This window comes from Leopardus geoffroyi, chromosome D3, assembly GCF_018350155.1.
Source record: "Leopardus geoffroyi isolate Oge1 chromosome D3, O.geoffroyi_Oge1_pat1.0, whole genome shotgun sequence".
NCBI lineage: Eukaryota > Metazoa > Chordata > Mammalia > Carnivora > Felidae > Leopardus > Leopardus geoffroyi.
In genome coordinates, this window is record NC_059339.1 from 84309392 (window position 1) to 84329718 (window position 20327).

General features: G+C 45.9%; 1 protein-coding gene across 3 annotated transcripts; it reads right to left on the bottom strand.

The window, feature by feature from the left end:
- Positions 1-531: 531 nt before the first annotated feature.
- Positions 532-10285, bottom strand: DSEL (dermatan sulfate epimerase like). Of its 3 annotated transcripts, none has more exons than XM_045457076.1 (3): positions 9897-10285; positions 4529-9059; positions 532-3494 (listed from the first exon to the last, which is right to left on the bottom strand). In XM_045457076.1, the coding sequence occupies exon 2, from the start codon at positions 8174-8176 to the stop codon at positions 4538-4540; it is 3639 nt and encodes a 1212-aa protein (XP_045313032.1). In that variant the 5' UTR covers positions 8177-9059; positions 9897-10285; the 3' UTR covers positions 532-3494; positions 4529-4537. The 3 variants fall into 3 exon arrangements, with proteins under 3 accessions (XP_045313032.1, XP_045313031.1, XP_045313029.1); XM_045457075.1 differs by having other exon boundaries at positions 532-4275; XM_045457073.1 differs by having other exon boundaries at positions 532-9059.
- Between the last annotated feature and the right edge of the window lie 10042 nt (positions 10286-20327).

Genomic DNA, 20327 nt, shown 5'->3' on the forward strand with positions numbered 1-20327 from the left:
ATAACAGGGGTTTCGAATTTACCTATAAAATAAGTACCATATACAGTTGCGAGGATTTTAACAAGACATGTGAAAACCTTACGGTCCAACGTGTAGCACATCAGAGACTAATTCACTATAGAGCCTTCTCTTCCGTGCCAGTTCTGTGCACCACAGACTCAAGAATGTCTCGAGCAACCTTCTTATGAGCGGTATCACATAGCACGAAGATCTCGGCCACGGCAGCGGGGGCGGATGCAGGGCACAGGTGCATAGTACCGAGATATGCTTGCCATTCAGCCAGTGGGATGACGTATGCAGCCGAGTGACACGAGTCCAAGCCAGAGACAGGGCCGGGATTGAGTTAGGGGAGAGGGGACAAGCGTGTCACTGAAGGGTGCAAGTTTCACAGCTGAAATAATGAGGCTGCGTGTCCCTATTCAATGCATCTCCCGTTTCCCAGCCCCTGCCTTCTCAGCCCCACATAAAATCCCCACGGTTCCCCAAAGATCTCAAGAGAGCTATTACAAAATTATCCCAACCAGAGCCAAGTTGCTTTTAGCTTTTTATTTATTAACAGTGGAGTCCTGTTATACATACTGTTTCAATAATTCTGTTTATGATCTTCAGTCTATCTTTTCTTCACCGAGGAACTGGGTAAGAAAAACAAAACAAAACCAAACAAAAGGTCTGGAAGCCTTAGCTGAATCTGTCTTTGGAAACAGAATTAAACATGTATACGTTACTTGGACTACATTGAACCTAAACTCCTATAAATTATAGCTCAAGCATCTACACGTGAAGTAGTGAATGTTAGGATCTGCTGTGTCAAGTTCCTATCATCCTTTGTGCAAACATCAGTCATTTAGTTCTTGCAATATTATTCGGAGTTTTCTGCAAACATGAAGGGAAATCAAGATACTAGTGACGTAATGGAAAAAACTGCCACAGCAGCCATTTTTTGATGTCTTAGACATACTTTAGTCAACATTTACATAAGCAGTAAGCAGCCCACATATGAAATTCCTTGATGTATCCTGTTAGGCATCCTTACCTCTGAACATGGTATTACATACTGCCTCCTATTTACGTTTTTGCTAAAGAAATCAGTGAATATTTTACTAATTATCATCAGTTAATTGAGCCAGTGGAATGTAGTGATGTTAAAACCATTGCTAACGTCTACTCCCAGATAATTGGATAGACTTCGCATTATCGAGAATGGCTAGGATCTTTGGCGAGGCACCCGAAAGGGCTGGTAAAGAATGCTAATCCAGTAAGTGGTACAGGGGTAACATGTTTAAGATGCGCTGGTGTGTGCGGAGGGGAGGTTCTTCTACAAATACGCTTGCTGAGGGCTCTGTGGCAAGTCCCCGGCCATGATTCAGAGTTTAACACCCTGTTCTCCCCAGGCATTTACTAATTCCCTGTTGGTTTAAAGAGACAGCCGATCAAATGTCCAATATTTGGGGTCTAGACCTAATGTGCATGCATTCTTGTCATTTGCTTTCAACTTGCACCTCTCTAGGTTTCTATCAATTAATTTTAAGCATAGTCACAAATTTATCTTCCTTTTCTTGAAGAGTCTCCCAGTTCCTAGCCTCTCCAGACTTTGATTACAAGAAGCTCAATTCCAGACATGGCCTTTTTCATCCTAAGTGACTCATCTGCATTTCAAACTCTCCAGAACCCTATTATTACCACTGGGTTTGTTACTTTTGCTAGCAAAATTGTCTTTTTTTTTTAATTTCAAGACTTAAATTTCATTTTAATAACAGCTTTTATCCCAATTAGGCTTATGTTTGCAGAAGTTAACAAAGAAAGGGGTTAATCTTACCGAGAGGACAGGTATTTCGTTTAGAAGTGTCACATAGTGACAATCATCCCCGTAATTATTTTCCAGATGGTAACAATAAAATTAGATGTGGAGGCTATCCGGATTTATCTGAGGCTAACACCCTAAGGATGCAAGACCAGCACGTCCTGGGAGTTAACCACCTTAGGAATTGCGATTATACAGCAGGGGGCCCCAAGCACGAACACATGTGTGCACGTCCAATGGCCGGGTGGTCCCTCACCCCTCACACTCCTCACAGGGGAATCCGCAAATAGAAATCTCCTCCGGCAAACTCTCCCTTGGGGTGGGAGTGGGTGAGAACAGTGACAGGAAAAGTTCACCTTGGCATTGCTATGTGGCGGTTGAAAGTTAGGACACTGTAAAGATCATTGTAGTAAGTATGTCCCTTTCTGGGGTGCCTGGGTGGTTCAGTCAGCCAAGTGTCGGACTTTGGCTCAGGTCATGATCTCTGATCTCACAGTCTGTGAGTTCGAGCCCCGCATCGGGCTCTGTGCTGACAGCTCGGAGCCTGGAGCCTGCTTCAGATTCTGTCTCCTTCTTCTCTCTGCCCCTCCCCCACGCGCACTCTGTCTCTCTGAAATATAAACAAACACTGGGGGAAAAAATAAAATAAAATATGTCCCTTTCTTTAGCTATCAAGAACACGTTCCCATATTCATTCACAGAACTACTGTTTTTCATTTTCCCCATCTCTCCTGATTCCCCCCACATCTTCAACCTGGTTCTTCAACCTGGTTCCCCCTGCTGCCCGTGGGGGTGTTTCCACCAAGTTCAGAGGCAGTGGTACAGCTTCTGCTTTCTTCTGTGACCTGCACGCATTTGTAATTCTTACCCTGATCAGACCCGCTATTACTGGCCACCCAAAGCCTTTTCCCTGGATCTGATCTGACATCACACGTCCCGGGAACTGACAGGAGACACACAGACCACGACCCAACGACGGAACGAGTGCTGTCACCCGCGCAGCAGTGTTACGTGCTTGTTGCTGGTCCTGAGATAGGAAGAGTGACCTCCCTGGAGAATACCTGTGCAGACTCAGGTCTTTGGCTGCCCTCTCCACTTACATTAATATGACTTTCGTTCACTTTGACATTGGAGCGAGAAAGCAGCGAGCAATGGGAAGGAAGTACATGGGGAGGGGGGAGGAGCGGTCTGTGTTCACACTCTAATGGAAGAAAACTGACAGGCCACTTAGGGTTGGCTGGGCTGTAACATATCCACAGCCTCATCACTCTGGAGGCACATTCTGACATAATAACAAACGACTGAGAAGGAACCGCTTTTATCTAGGTCAGAATGACAGACCCCCGAGTGCTCGAGAGCTTGGGGGAACCACAGTCTGAAACGTCAGGAAGACAGCAATCTGCACAGAGATTTTCTTTCATCAGGGCTGGGCGCTGCCTAATGGTTTTCATCCAACGCGTTGTAATCACTCCACGGGCTTATAATGGCATGGCGTTTTGATTTCGGGGCCTACCAAAATAAAATGAACCACATCTCATGACGACTACATTTATAATAAGATACAGATGGTAAAGGAAACAGATGCCTCTGACATCATCTCCCATTTGCCTTCAACTTTTGCAGACACTGGCAGTCTGTAAACTCATTCAAAGGGATGCAAGAGAGTCAGGCAGGTTTCCAACTCATTTCCAGCCTAAAAAAAAAACACTGGCAGCATGGGCATGGCTTTGAGTCGTACAGTGATCGTTCCACAAAAAGAAATCTGATTCTAAGTCTGTGTCGGGCTTTAATGCAAAATGAATCGTCAGGGGGTGGGGGTGGGGGAATCCCCACAAACGTCCGGACTTCCACAATTAATAACCATCGACTGGTTTGCATGACAGTGACAGAAAGGACAGTGGGAGTGGTGGGGTGGGAACATCTGTAGCTCCAAGGAGGCAAAGAAGAGAAAAGAGAGTTTTAAACAGACAAGCAAGTCTAAAATACTCTCCCAGCCCTTGGTACCCAGGTTGTTCAAAGACTGACTCCTTATTACTTCTGAATAAAAAACTTAAAGGAGGCTTTTCAGGTCACTGTTTCTGACCTCCAAAAAGAAAAAAAAAAAAAATGCTCATTCTGTATTTCCATCTGTATTTTCCAGAAGGAATCCTACAGTTATGATAGGAGGTTTCACCATTTCCCCAGTGATAGCACTGAACATTATACACAGTTAATTTTTTTTTTTTTTTTTTTTTTTTTTTTTTTTTTGGTGCAAGATAAATGTGTTAGAAGATCTTTTAAAAAAGATAAGGAACTTTTGTAGTCCATCTTGAAAGCAAGAGATGCTTGGGCAAAGCAGCAATTGAAAGGCCTTTTGCAGTGTTTGAGGTTCCCATATAGATCAGCACAGTTACAGGTGAGGAAGAGAGTTCGACGAAAGCCCGGAAAATCTTCCTACCTCCCCTGCCCACCATCCCGTAACTTCCTCTGTGCCTCTGTAGGGGGAACATTGCAACAGAAAGAAAAAAAAAAAAAGAAAGAAAACTTCAGAAACACAGGCAAGGAAAGCAGTGACGTAAAAATAAATCCCGCGAGGCCAAACATGGTGCCTATTTTTAAAATAATCTTTGTGCAAGTAACGAACGGAACACGCGCACGCACGCACACACGTAGTACAAGAATAAACATACTCTTCTAGTTCACGTCCACAAACCGCGTTGGCAACCGTTAGTGCAAATGTCTGCTGACCTGCAGCGTTCAGTCCGTAAACTTTGGATATCCTAGACGCTCCATCAGTGTCCAGCAGATGTTCTCAATGAGTCTAATTTCATCTCTAGGCAAGTTTTGTTTCCAAACATTGGTGTTAGTTGGTGATATTTCCCCTTCATAGGGAAGATAGAAAAGGTTTGTGGAGGTGGCGAACAATATTTGGTTTAAACTAGCAGGAGACAAAGGTATTCCAAGAAAGGCAAAAATCCTTTCTGTGGTTTTCTGAGGAAAATGTACAATATCTTCAAACTTGATCAGCTGGTAGCTGGCGGGCAGCAAATCCGTATTTATTCTCAGCGCTGCTGCTGTGTTTGCGAGCCACAAATGAGACAACAGGGAGACTGCATTTGACTGGGATTTTGATAATTCTTTCCTCAATGATTCGTATTCGAGAGCGTAGCCCGAATTCAAGTTACATTTGCCTCTACCTCTCTCTATCTTAAACAGTTTAGCTAAGTGCTCTGGTACATTCTTCAAAGAGTAGAGACTGGGTTTGCTACTGTACAACATTGAATAGATCCATGCCCGAGGGTCCCTCACTATGTACAATGCCCTCATAGAAGCTCCTAAGACTTCTTGAAAAAAATGGAGCTTTAAGGTCCAGCTCCCGCTGCTTAAGCTGAGCACAGGACGTGCACTTGGGTAATAGACCAGGTGTCTCCTTAAAGCCCTAATATATTCAGCATCTCTATCAAAGGTGCCTTTCATTCTACTTCTTTGTTCGGGCAGAGACTCCCTCCTTTTCAGTTTTCTTTTTTTGTCCTTATTTGCTGTGAAGTATGGGGCCAGTTTACCCCGACTGGGTTCGTGCAGATGGATGTTTTGCAAATGCAGTTTTGTGTCCTGAACTAAGGACTGCAACCAGCCACGGAGTAAACGGAAACGCACACTGTGGATATCTGATGCCTTCCATTCACAGGCATCTACAAATGAGTCGATTTCAAATTCAGTTTCAGGAATATCAATGTAGCTTGTAGGAACTCTGATGTAGAGAAAATCACTACTGTTGAAAAAAAGTTGTTTGAGGATTTCAGCTCCTGAACCAGGAAGTGAGGTAACGACAACACTGGGAAGGTCAGTGTGGGGCCCTTCTGAAGACAAAGGCTTCGGGCTGGCCTCGGCCTCCGTCCTCGCCCATTTTGCACAGATGGGCTGCGTGCAGGTGCTCCACACATCCAGCAGCTCAACAAACCACAAGGCAACAACAAGGACTAGGATCCACCGCATTAGCTTTCTAAAAGAAAGGTAAAACCGCCACTGAAAGGTTAAAATCACCAAGCTAATGCACAAAATCAACCCAACTGCTATATTAAATTTAAATCCAAAGGGGAAAATAACCCTATCTTGTTTTATGGGCTTTGCTATCGCTTGGGTGCCCAAACCAAATCGGGTTATTTGGCCCTGATCAGCCACATTGGCAAAGCCACCAAAACCCAGGTAATCAAATCTTGTCTTCAGGTTGTGGTAGTCGGTTACAATGGACACAACATGTTCGGTATTATTGACATTGAGAGAGATCTGAAGTCCAGAATTGGAATTATCAACAAATCTGCAGCTGGAAACATTGACATATGGCCCATAAAAGACATATGCGATTCTTGTGATTGTGGATTCCATCTGAAACGTAACATTAACAAATTGAGTCCACCGTTTCTTAAATTCAGCAGCTTGCTCTGCTTCTTGTATACTAGCAATGGGACTATTGCCATGATGATCAAACCAGAACATTCTGTAGTGTGCATCCCATACATCCATCATGGCGCCATTATACCTGTTCATAAACCTATAGGGGATGTACTTAAAATCAATGTCCAGATTATGAAAGAAGGCACTGACAGAGTTTATTGGGGAACCGTCCTGCCTCTCAACGTGATCAACGACGAGCAACGTTTGAGAATTTAAGAGAAGCAGAGCCCGATACACGCTCTTCAGCTTCATTGCTGAAGAGTAAGCAGACACTGCTTCCCCACTCACAAATATCATTTCTCCATGTTGGGAGGCAGTAATGATTTCCCCCGCTGCATCACCAACCTCCTCACCGGTCCACCTGAGCCACTGGCCACACTCTCCCAGCTGACCCTCCCAGGGCTGGTTACACTGGCTCGTAGGTGATGGAGCAAATACCAGCACATTGTTGAGGTGGCTCAGCTTGGGTCCGTAGAGAGCTTCCGAAACAAACACTTGTCCATTTGGGGCAAAAGTGAATGAGTTCTGATCTGGATGTTCATGCCCTGGGTTAAAGCTTCTCCACCCGTCAATCCAGGAGTATGGCTGAAAGTGAACTATGTCGTACACGGCTCGGCCCCCCAGCTTCCCGGACTTAAAGGACACAAAGGTATTGGCCTGTGTGTTTGGCAAGCCAGCCCCATAAGTGACAACACCCCAGTTAGGGAACGTGTGCATTTTCGCAGTACCATACTCAGCAGGAGGCTGTGGGGTGAGCTGGGGATCATACCAGATGTATTCGGTGTGAAGAGTACTCCACCTCTGGGCAGTGGAGGGGACCATTGGTCCATCTTTAGGTCGGTGCCTTCTAATTTGCTGAGCTAACCAATTTCCAGCTCCATTCTTTAAGATAAACTTATCCAAAAAAACTAACTGGCTCTCTGGACCATAAAACCAATTATAATTGGAATCTGCAATACCCACAGTTCTTTGGAAGCCTGGTAAGAGGGTGGCATAATAGAACCAAAAGTGCATTTTCAACCAGTTATTATCCAAGTTGTTGATACTGAAATGGCGCTGGGCTAGAAAAACGTACTGCGTGACTGATTTAGCCGTGTAGCTTCCATAGGCCACACCTTCATCCAAAGAACCATCGACAATATGATTCAAAAGGAACATCGTCTTTTCCATCACATCTACGACGACCTGTTTCCATATGTTTGCTTTAGATCCTTTCTCTACCCCGGTCACCAAAGCCCCGGTGAGTAATGCTATCATATTAGTAGCTTGGTGATTATGGAGAAGTTGTTTGCCCCACGAACGGACCTTGGAATACTCATACATCTCCTCGGTAACAGCCCCTATTTTTTCCAGGTATTTTTGTCTTCGATGGTCATCCAATAAGTTATATAAAAAGTCAAAGGCAGTGGCAAAACCCGTTAAGGAATGGCCGACAGGCACCTCATCCCCTGGTGCATTCTCCACTAGCCAGTCTTTGTAGCCAACCATCCTGTCCATGTATTCCAAGGCAAACTCAAAGGCAACTTTGTCTTCTGGGCACAACAAACAGTACAACGCTAAAGGAGGCAGATTGTTACCATAAATTTCATTCCACTTGGCAGCAAAATCGGCATGCTTGGGTGGAGGTAGGTAGTATGTGGGGTTGGACAGCATAACTGTTACTGCACTTCTGATAGCTCTAAACAGATGCAAATGGCTTGTACGAGACTTCTGTCTCATGGCCTGGATTTCTCCAGCATCGAAATACAAACTTGGATGAAGCATACTTTTCTTCAGCTTTTGATTGGGCTTGAAATCTTGTACTTTCTGTGTCTTAAACTGATCTACATCATCTGCGAAAACTGCCCAGTCAGAGTAATTGCTCACAGATTCCTCAAAAGTAGAGAAAGCAAACATCACTAATGCTAAAAACAAGACATGTCCTGTAAACATCAACGCCATGATCCATCGGGGAGCTCCCTTCCTTAGGCATACAGGTCACCCACAGTGCTCAATGTGTTTCCCATCTGCTCAGTATAAAACATACATTTAAGGCCCCGAAAAAACAAAGACTGTAAATCATATATGCTGTGAGATCCAGCTGACATTCGGTTCATTCAAAGCAAGCAGGGTTGCCAAGAAGAGAAAACGTACACTATCTGTCTGCCTGGCAGAGCTCTGCTTCCAATACAACTTCAAGGAATGTGACAACCTCTAATGTTTCCATATCGCACACCAAGCAGTGGTATAGTCAAACATACCATGAATTCAGGATTTACTTCCTTTCCGTAAATCTAACATGAGGAGTCAAAACACACATTGTAGGGGGAAAAAAAAAAAGGATAATCACTCCGAAATCCAAATCAAGAAGTCGTTCCTACGAGGGGAAACCAACACTAGTGATCACATCACCCACGCGTACGATGCGGGTGAGGGGTGTTTGCCCAAAGGAGTCGATGAACTACTGAAATTCTTGGAGTCGACTTGGTTGTTATTCCCTTCCGCTTTTTACACTTTTGCTTTGAGATTTTTTTCTTCTTCCATTTTTGGGAAAAGAACATCCTCAACAAGTGTGCAAAGTCCCACTTGGCTTTGAAAAACTCAGACTTTCTGCCCTCATTTCAAATCTGTCCTGTTCAGGCTTGCTCATCGCCTATTATGACCCAGAGAAAGTATTCTCATATCTTCTTTTATCAGCTTCATCCGTACAATTATAAAAATCTAACCACTTCAGCCACCTAGGTGCTTCTTTTCCAATCATGAAGTAACCACCAACTGGGAAAGAAAACTCCCCTTTCACCGAGAGTGATGGTTCTTTTCTGCTCCTTTTTCATGACACTCCTTTCTGGGGGAAAAACACAAAAAAAAATGCTCTGAGGCTACAGATAGGCTAGGAGTGGACATGAACTGATGATTTAAATGTTCTACAACCCCTTGACAGAAATTGTAGCAGAGCCATAAAATCTGTCCTTGAATACAATCTCAGCTCAAGTGATTCTTTTCTCCCCACCCCCCTGATACTTTTAAATGCACGTATTAGGCTAACAATGAATGGTGGCAGGTGACAAGCACCTACAGGATGTAACTTTCCTGCAATATTTTAGCCGTGGCTTGCTGTACTCATCGAACACGTTTTAATTCAAGTGCAGTTAACACAAAGATGAGTCCTGCAATCATTCTTGTCCTTTGGGTCACAAGGGACTTTGTCCCTGGACAAAAAGAGAAAGTTGAAAGGACCTTTTTGGTTCCGGTTGAGGGGGTAGCTTTGACGGGATCAAAAGGTGCCTTTGTATGGGAAACTACCAAGATGATCACGTTTCTCCAAGGAGAAATCATATGCCCGTGAGTGGGAGCAAGAACGGCAGTCCTGCTCCAATCGCACCTGTAGCCTCGCCTTCCATCCTTACAAGAGGCCACCAGAGGGAGCTCGCACCCAGACTTAAGGTGCAGCTTCGCCTCTGCCCGGCTCGGCTTTGGAAGAACCGAAGCAAGTTTCAGTCTTGGACAAGTCTCCTCTCCGTAGGAAACATTAACGCTAGAGTTTCCTGAACCGCCCCGCCTGTTGCATATTTTTCATTCGCCTCCTACCAACGTGCCGCCCGCCCCCACCCTCCGCTCCCCACCCTCGACCTCCGGCTGTGGTTTGGGGATAAGCGACCCTTAAATGGCCAAGCCCGCTTACCTTCGGCAGATGTGGACGGGGTCTCCCGGCAGCGCTGGGCCCCAACGAGGAGGTGGAGAGTTCGAGAAAACTGCTCCGCACAGGGGGCCCGGCCGCGCCGTCCCCCGCAGGGCTCCCCGCGCCCCAGGCACGGGGTCCCCCGCGCTCCAACAGGCTGCGGCCCCGCGCTGGTCCCCCGCCCAGCGCCGCGAGGACACGCCCGCCCTCGGGGAACGCCGGACGCTCCGGGCAGCCCCGCACCGCGGAAGGCAGATCCACGCGCGACGGGCACCCTCGCGGACCCCGAGTTCAGCGGAGCGCCGGCGTCCCCAGGCCGCGATGCAGCCGCGGCCGCCGTTCCTCCGTGCCAGCTCCGGCCGCGCGGCCCGGGGAAGGCGAGAGACGGCGACGCGGGCCGGGGGCGGGGCGGGAGCGAGACGGGGGCGGGGTCGGGGCGGGGCCTCAGGCCCGGGGAGGGCGTGCGATGGGGAGGCGAGCGCTGGGCGGGGCGGGAGCGAGACGGAGGCGGGGCCGGAGGCGGGGCCTCGGGACCGGGGCGGATGAGGGACTGCGACGGGAGCCGGGGGCGGGGCGGGAACGGGACGGGGCGGGGCCTTAGAGCCAGTGGAGCCGTAGGGAGGAGGTGGCGACCGAGTCTGCGGGGCGCGGGGCGTGGCGGGGACAAGGCTGGGGCGGGGGCGGGGGCGGGGCCTGGGCGGAGCTGAACGCCCCATCCCCGGTACCCTTCGCCGAGTTGGTGGGTTCTCCGGGAGCCAGAATTCCTGGCTGCGGCGGGCAATCTGAGCCGAGGAGGGGGACATTTAGAAGCGCAAGTGTCTGAAGACCTCGCCGTGCTGACTGGGTCCTGCTGATATGTACCCTCTGGTTTTCGGGGGGAGGACTGCTGTAACCGGGCTGCGGGTGGGAGGGAGACAGGACTTTCTGGGCAGGATTACAAATGACCTAGGAGAAGCGGGACAGGCGGGACAACGCTGTAGGATGTCAGGAATTAGCCTTAGGAAGAGCAGTGACTGAGGAGGGAAGGAATGAGAGGCAGCCAGCCTGAGGTTGCTGTCATTTAGAAAAGCAAAATCAATACGCCAGATTAATACGAGAATGACTTCGGGAGCACAGATGCTAAAGATCGGAGGAAAACAAAAAGGCTAATCGGTTTTATCGATTGAGATCATTTATCCGGCAGTATAAATATGAGACGGTGTGGGACAAACAAGTGGAACGAATCTCTTTCTCGTTAAAGAAATGAAAACCGAAAATCAAGCAGAAGAGAGTGTGCCTCATTTCGTATGACACCTGTGTGCGATTCCAGGACGTCCTAGAGCTGCGAATTCTGTTGCACTTGACATACAGAATTTCTCACAGCTATCTGAGGTTATACCTGGGCCTGAGCCAACCCAGGGTCTGACCTAAACTGTACAAATAACGTAGTAATCATCGGAATCCAGTGAAGGACCAAGCCTCACAAATGAACAAGCCCAACCCCCAGCTGGGGATTGATGATACCTTCACTTTCCTCCAACTCCATTCCATTTTGGTAAAACGGACAGACGTGTCTATTTAAAAATGTGTCCCTTGCTTAGATCACTTCTTGGTACAACTAAATGGTACACCATTACTAGCAGAATAAATTTCAAAAATAATTTATCTTGAAGATGAAATGTGTCTTTACCTCATCACTCTCCAGTTTTGTCCTCTTGGGAACTCTACCCCACTCCAAAAGGCCAAATTTGCTTTGGCTTTAGCAACCCCCTAACTATGCTTACCTCATTCCTTTCTCCGTGGTGTCCTCTTGCCCAGCTAACCCCAGAGACCAGTTGACATTTTTCTGACTACTGGAGTTCTTTTATCATCCTTGTCTTAGCTCAGATACTTACATTCCTCTGTGAACGCCTCTTAGGTTTCCCTAGTTAGAATAAATTACTCCGGCACTCTATGCTTTGTATCTATTTCCAGCCCTTAGATCATTTGTTTTGTGCCTAATATTTCACCGGACTCCTGTGCTGTATTCAAAGTTCTTCAGGTCATGAGCAGTCTCTCAATTCCTTCTGTGAGCACTGCATCTGTGCTTGAAATGAGTCGAACCTTTAAAAGCTGGGCTCCCATAGAGCATTGTCTCTGCCACTGAGGTTCATCCGGAAACAAGGATTCTCCTCTGAACTCTAAGAACAGAACTTCCTGCAAAGGTCAGGATGGTCCCCTATGTGACCCACAGTGGCTTCCAGCCTCATTTATGGGAGAGAGTAAGAGATGGGGGAAAGAGGATCCCAAATGCAGAGATCCCTGTAATTGGCCGTGAAAGGGAGCTTTGGAAACTGCCTGGGAGTTAGCGTTGCCAAATGCGATGTAGTGCATAAAACTGCAGACCATTTCCTAGGGCAAAATGTGTGGATGGGGTTCTTTCATTCTGCAGATCCAAAGTCCCCCCGTGATGCTAGGGCACAGTGACTCATGGAGAATCATCATTATGAGCTCTAAAATCTGCCAGGCAAACGTTCTAACGTTCTAACTTCCATCCGGTGCTTTTTCAGGTTTATCCACCTTAATGTGATCATTTTCATTTTACAGAAGAAAGCATTCAGGTACAGTGTGGTCTTTCGGTGCCCCCCCCCCCACGCATCTGCAGTGAAGCAGGATGCACCTAACTTCTCAGTATTTTCCAACGAACTTTCAGGCTAATTCGCTTTGAACAGGCATCATCCCCCATGTTGTGCGTGCGTTGCAATAAATAAGAGCTACTGCGAAACAATTCAAATCATTGGCAGAAAGGGTGGTAGGTAAGTGGCACTATGAAAAATAAATAGAGTCTTATTTCCTGGGAACTAAAAATGGATAACTATTGCTGCTTCTTCCACATGTGGAGAAGGTACAAAGTTAGTTAATTATAAATAATGCATTCAACCATACAAGGGATGAGCTATATGTTACGTTATTGCACATTAAAAACTTTTATGAGTGTGGCAAGAGACACATATGCCAACAGCTGTTAAATTCAGAATCCTAGAGCCGTATCTTATTTTAATATAAGTGGAGAACAGTACAATCTATCGCTTGAATTTCCCCCTATATACAAGGTTCTTAAATCTACACGAGCTTTTGCTTGGGATTTCAAAGAATTTATGAAAATGTGTTTGCTTTATTTGAATATCTTCCAGCCCTATCCCCAGCCACCCTACTTACAGCAGAGATGATGCTTTCTGGACTAGATTCCCCAAGGCGGGAGCCTGCCTGCCCACCTACCCTCCTTCCTTCCTTCTTTTCCTTCTTTTCTTTTCTTTCTTTTCTTTTCTTTTCTTTTTTCTTTTTTTTTTTTTAATTCTCATCACCTAACCCAGAGCCCAGCACTTTATCTTGAGTGTGTGTTGAACGTCGAACATGAATTATCACCCTCATTTTATGGCAGAAGAGGAAAAAGTCATAAATGTCTAAGGTGGGCTGCTGAATGCTGAGCAGAATCAGAAACTCTTTTCTCCAGCTGTGCTGAGAAGCTTGTTACCGCACAATCATAGTTGGAGCTTTGTCTTGGGGTGACTTAATTCAAATGAAAACTACAACTGGGAAGTTGGCCAACATTTTAAGGAGAATTTCTGCAAGAATTTCATGTCTTAAGATAGGTAAATTCCAAGTTCTGAGCCTTAGAACATAAGGTAAATACTGCATCGCCTTACAGATAGATAAAACGCAAGCCATAAAACAAGCCAAGACACTACATAAAGTCCCTCAGCTGAAATCTTATTTGTTCATCATCTATTATTCTGGTGGACTCTTAATAATTGGGGCAAAGATACGTGAAAACTAATTGCTGTGCGTTCAGCAACTGGCCACACCCAGATCCCCAGTGTATGGGCTTGTGCAGAGAGCCGACTTTTGAATCTGGGGGTGACTTTGTTAATTTTCTTTAGCATAACCCTTCCTTGAGATGGTTTTGGCTGTGAGAGCTCAGATGCAGATTTCCTGAACCACTTACCAAGGCCAGATGTATATTATATTGATCCATGAACACTGTGAGAACGAGCGTTTTCCCCAGAGTTTGGGGAGATAGCAGCTGCGATTGTGCAGAAACAGACACCAAACTTAAGCTGCAAATTTTATTGCACAATTGGCCAGCGGTAATAGGCCGCACCAATAATAAAGACAGAACCGCAGATTTAAAGCAGGCGGTAGAATCTAGAAATAATCTTTCTGCAATCGCTTTGAATACAAAACGTCTCAAAATGACAGGGAATTTGCCTGCAGAGTTGCTAATGAAGATGTGGCTGAGTGTGCCCTGAGTTTGTTTATCCGGCTGTACAAGGGTCTGCATGACAGTAACTGGATTTATAAAAATTTAAAAATACCACAGCCAAATTCTGAGGAAAGAAGTTTCCCCATAAGTCCACTAAAACCCCGTATTCAGAAATGGGAAGCTTCCTTGCTACTGCATCTGCGAACATGCACTTTCTCTTTCACTGTGAAAAGAAAAAGTTTAAGCAAGGTGAAACTTACAAGGGGAGCCCAAAATGGGGCTATTCCTCTCTCCCTGCGTCCCCTGCCCCCGGACCCCCACCCTCTTCACCTCCCCCACCCCCCACCCCTCCGCACCCCGGTCTCATATTGGTGGTTCTCACTGGAGCTAATTTGGCAACGTCTGGAGAAATTTTTGATGTCCCAGCTGGGGGATGCGGGACTGCTGGCATCCAGAGCGTGGAGGCCAGGGATGCTGTTAGACATCCTACAATGCACAGAACACCCCTGCACCTAGCCCCGAAGCGTTAGCCAGCCCGGAATGTCGATACTGCTGAATTTGAGAAAGCTCGTCCTGGCCTACTGACTCTAAAAAGTATGTGCGTGTTTCTGGTGGTTGTTCAAATCGAGTCTTGAAGTATCCCCTGGACTTTCTATCACCTTTTGGCAGTGGTTCCAAAGCCAGCTGTTACCCAGTTGGTTCACACATGCCTTTCTGTTTACCAGATACGCGTCTGTTTCTCTTTGTTTGACCAAAAACACCCTAAGCCCAGCTACGTCACCTCGAATAAAAGCCCGGGCGGACTTCCAGGCACAACTGGCAGTTAGTCAGTTGCTACTAAACAATAAGGGGAAGATGTGACTTTATGGTTATGAGAAATGCTCTTCTGATGAAAAATCCCACACACAGGCATATGTACACACGTACGTGCATACCCCAGGCACCTTTATTATTATCTGAACTTTGTCCTCTAAGATAGTGATTGCAAATTAAAATTCTTGAACCTCCCAAAATCAGAAAGACCAGGGTGTTGTTTAAAATGCCAATCTTTCAGGGCGCCTGGGTGGCTCAGTCAGTTAAGCGTCCGACTTCGGCTCAGGTCACGATCTCGTGGTCCATGAGTTCGAGCCCCGTGTCAGGCTCTGTGCTGACAGCTCAGATCCTGGAGCCTGCTTCAGATTCTGTGCCTCCCTCTCTCTCTGACCCTCCCCTGTTCATGCTCTGTCTCTGTCTCAAAAATAAGTAAAATGCCAATCTTTCAAATCTGTCCCAGCCTATGGGCTAAAAATCTCTGGGTGTGTGACCCTGTGATCTGCACTTTTCAAATGCTCCCGAGGCGCGCCCCAAATCTGAGTCACTGTTCTGAGACGAGGCTTTTCCTTCTTTTCCTCTCCGCACACCTGGGGGCCATGTATCTGAGTCTTTAGTTGGGTTGTGATGGCCACATCCCCAGGCTGACAGAAGCACAGGGCCTAACTAGGGGTAGGAGTTGGTGTTGTGTAACAGCCCGGAGACATGTGGGGAGCTGTTCTGCGCCTAGCTTGATTTTTTAACTTGCTAATTGTTTGTTCACGCCCGAAGTGTAAGGTAAATAAAATGCAAAAGATGGAGAAGAGAGAAAAAAATTAAGACAACCTGGGAAGAGTGAAGCTCGTGTTGCCCCTTTGGGGGGCACACTGATTAAATGAAAGATAGCAGAGAAGTTTGTCCTGGGTCCTTGGGTGGCCAACTTGCAATTCTTTACAGATTCCCCAGAAAACAGTGAGAGTTTAGCTGTGGGCAGAAGACAGTCTGTTCTTCTGTAATGTCATCCAGTAACCTTCCCTCCTAGCTGTCACCTTGTCAGATCCAGCCCCCATATTCCCCAGTAGGCGTTCTCACTGGAAAGCCACTAGAAAGGACATCTCCACGTTCCACCCATCCAAGGCCAGGAGAGTCCTCTCTTGGCTTTTGAACCTTTGCTTCATTCTTCAACTTTTGAAGATCAGCCTTACCAGGTCTGTCATGGGGATTGGACTAAATGCGGCCACCCCTTAGCACCAGTTTATATTGCCTTGATTCCGCCATCAGGCAGAAAGAAATCATCCGTTTTGAAATCCGACTTCAACGTCTCCGGGAAGAAAAGCTGATTGCACGGCATGGTTATGGTTATTGTGGGTTTGGGGTACCAATCGTCATCAGAGAACAGAGTTGGCTCATATCTGAGAAGTAGCTACGGTAGAACAGTATGTCAGAGGGCCATGCTTTCCCCGAGAGGCATAAGGAACGCAGTGGGTTTAATGGTGGGTAAGAGAGGTGCTAGAAGTTGAGGTGGGGGTGGGAATAGCAGAAGGTAGGGTGGGAGGTTGGCACATACGCGCTTCAAAAATGTCCACACGCTGCATAATGCAGGCTGACTCCTCTTTCTTAGCCCTCTTTGAAAATTATTTCTTTGGTAGGATTTATTAAATTTGTCTGGTCATAAAAACCACCTAGGAATGCTCCCTAAAAATACACAATGTGAAATCCCACCTTCGAATTATGGTGGGGAAGGGGGATGCAAGGGATTCATATTTTTAAATGTCATTTTGATCATGCAAAATGGGCAAATTACCCTTAGAGAGATAACCTTTTTAAAATATTGCCAGCCACTCATAATAGAGCATTGGTTTCAGAGCCAGAGAGCAGTTTGACTGAGGATAAAAGGCAAATGGGAGTGAAGTTAGAGAGCCGCGTTGTCCTCGGTAGCCAGTCACCCCCTGTGTTACTTACATTAAAATTCATTAAGGCTAAATAAAACGAAAAATTTGGTTTCTTAATTGCCCTGTCCGACATTCAGCAACAGTTGTGATTAGTGGCTGTAATGCTGAATAGCACAGATTAGAGCACTCCCTTTGCAGCAGAAAGTTCTACTGGACAACACTACAGAGAAAGGAGCGAGGAGGGAGAATGATATTATAGTATTTACGGCAGAAGTCCCCAGCCATACGCCTATGCAGAGTGGATACGTGCTTATCATAACAGGGAAGATGATGTTGACGTGCTGATGTTAACGAGAACAATGGCACTTCTGGAGCGTGTATTGTATCACCCTCTAAAACAACCTAAACACTGACGGTGGTACCACAGGGTCTCGCTGGGTAATGTACGTGGGTGCAGAGAGCAAGTTGACTGCTGTCGTGTGGAATTTGGGGCCCCATATAGCCAGATAGTCTGATTTTTGCAAAGAAAGCCAGAAATCTGGGTTATGACATGAAATAAACTGATTTTTTAATGGCTTCATTTTTTTTTTTTTTTTTTTTTGAAAACACCGCGAAGGCCAAATAAAATAGGACTGCAAGATGAATTCAGATCATAAAATGGAAGGTTTTGACTTTTGATTTAGAAGCTGGACGCACTGAAAATTAATTTCCTGATTTTTATCTTTGTTAGACCAATTCTATCCCAGGAATTCCACTTTCATTTTAATACTGGAGAGAAAAGTGCCGTTCTTTCTATTAAATTATCCACTATTACAGCCTCTCTCGGTCTGGAACAAAGATTGATGATGTATTCAAATAAGAATACTTATATCTGCAGAAATGCGTGATACTTCCTTCTTCACCTATTCAATAAACATTCACTAAGTGCTCCAAAATGTACCATGCCAGGAACTCGTTGGGAAACCTCTATGGGGAAAAAAAAAAAAAAAATTACCAGCCAAATGGAGCTTATCTAATCTTATGGGCAGAAAAGGCGTAATGAAAAGGCATCGTACTTACGAATTATTGCTTCGGTTGTTTTCTGTATTTGGAGCATTACTTCATAAGGTTTAAACATCTTTGAAGGATACTCCATATCTCACTGCCTGTTATTTTCGAAAGCACACTCGCACTCATGAGGATGGAAGGATTAGGAGTGACTCGGGAGCTGAGAAAATGGATAAAAATCTAAACGTCGTGAGAAATCTCTAGGATGTTTGCATTTTTTTCAGAGCTGCACCCCTTCTGTTGGAGTACCTGGAGTCCAGCCAGGCACCAGGCAAGCTGGCTGACTACTGCAGAAAGGAATTCTGGATCCTCTCTTGCTGACCTGTTTCCAGACTTTCCAGCACAGCTAGCCAGAGATTTCCTATAGACAATGAGGGAATTCAAAAACCACGAATCTGGCAGCTCAGCTATTTATCTGGGGACCTTTGGGGATGAGACCGAGCCGTTTTCCGGCAGCTGGCCGCAACACAGGCCACTGAGAAGGCTCAGGAGGAAAGAACAGGGCCAGGCCGTGGACCCAGGCCTCACCCTGGGCCAGACCTTTTTATCAGAGGATTCGGTCAAACCCAAAACAGCCAGATAAAAATCATGTCTCTTATTAGTAATCATTTTAAACATAAAAAAAAAAAGAGAGAGAGAGAGAGAGATGGACAGAACAGTGTTTTCCTCTAAGTCCTTGATGACAAGAGGCACCAAAGGCACTCGAAAATTCCCTGTGCTGGAAATGCAGATTCAGAGGCTGAGAGGAAATCAGAAATCTGGTGTTCCTCGTCTGTACAGCAAGTGATTATTATCACCAGAAAACTAGGGTAAAGAGTGATTCTTTCCCGGTCACAGCCTTCCTCCCAAACCAACTAGTTGCGTGTTAGCTACCTGGTTTACATGCCTCGACTTTTGAGTGATGTGGTCCTGGGTTTGAATCCACGCTCCAAGTCTCTGTTGTAAATTGTTGTGAGACGTTGGGCTGGTTATGTAACTTCTCTGAATATGGATGCCCTCACCTTTAAAAATGGGGTGGGAAATTTTCTAACTGCAAAGGACAGTTGGGAAGCTTAACTGAGAAGAAACAGGCAGCCCTTAGTGCAGAGCTCTGGGGATGAGGCAGGGAAAGCTCTTTGCGGCTAAAAAGCAATCATACGTAATGCATCTCATTTAATTCTTCTAATGCTCCTGTGAATGATATACGGTTAACTCGCTTTTGTAGACAAGCATATCTAATTTCGTTACTCTTGGCTTTATCGTGCTTCACGAATACTGCATTTGGTGCAAACTTAAGGGTCATGACTTGGTGGAGAAAGTAACTTCGGATGTGGTGGAAACAGCAAGAGAATCCAGGGAGGAGCCTGCCGATGGGACCGAATTGCTGTGAGCTCAGGACGACGCTTGGATAGATGAGGACGTTGCTTCTCATAGATGAACAACAAAAGTCGTTTCTTGGGATGGAATCGGCTACGATTGTGTGAAGTTTGTTGAAATGGCAACAGAGGATTTAGAATATTCTAAAAACTTAGTTGATGAAGCAGAGCCAGGGTTCGAGAGGATCGACCCCAATTGTCTAAGTCCTACTGGGGCTAAAATGCTTTCAGACAGCATCGCAGGTGGCAGAAACATTCTTCATAAAAGGGAGGGTCAGTCGATGGGGCAAAAGCCGCTGTTGTCTTATTTTAAGAAATTGCCATGGCCATCCTCAACTTCTGCCACTGCTACCCTGAGTCAGCAGCCGTGAGGGGCCAGACCCTCCATCAGTGAAAAGATTACGACTCTCTGAAAGCACAGGTGATGTTTAGCATTTGGTAGTAATGCAGTATTTTTTACTTAAGGCATGTACACAATTTTTTAGACATCATGCTTTGCACACGGGTAGACTACAGTATAATGGAAGCTTATATGCACTGAGAGACGAAACAAATTCACTTGATTCACTTTACCAAGATACTTGCTTTCTCGAGGTGGTCTGGACTCAAACCCTCCGTATCTCTGAGATAATGCCTGTATTAAAAAAACTGAGCGTCCGACTTCGGCTCAGGTCATGATCTCGCGGTCCGTGAGTTCGAGCCCCGCGCTGGGCTCTGTGCTGACAGCTCGGAGCCTGGAGCCTGCTTCGGATTCTGTGTCTTCCTCTCTCTGACCCTCCCCCGTTCATGCTCTGCCTCTCTCTGTCTCAAAAATAAATAAACGTTAAAAAAATAAAATAAAATAAAATAAAATAAAAACTGAAGAAGAAAAATTCAGGATAGAAAATCATCGTATCTTAGGATAATGGGACAAAAATAGTACCCGGTTTCTGGCAACTGGCTTTCTGGATTTATCTAATTTTAAAGACTGAGGAGATTTTAAGGACACAGCTAATCCACTCCCCTCATTTTACAGGTAAAGCAGCCAAGGGCCTGTGAAGGAAAATAATCCGTTCAGTGTGAGAGGGAGACAGAGCAACCACAACTGGATCAGAATTCGGGCTTCTTCGTGCACGTCTGCAGCCTTGTC

Coding starts and splice junctions, on each gene's coding strand:
- DSEL (XM_045457076.1), bottom strand. CDS start 8,176: ATGGCGTTGATGTTTACAGGACATGTCTTGTTTTTAGCATTAGTGATG.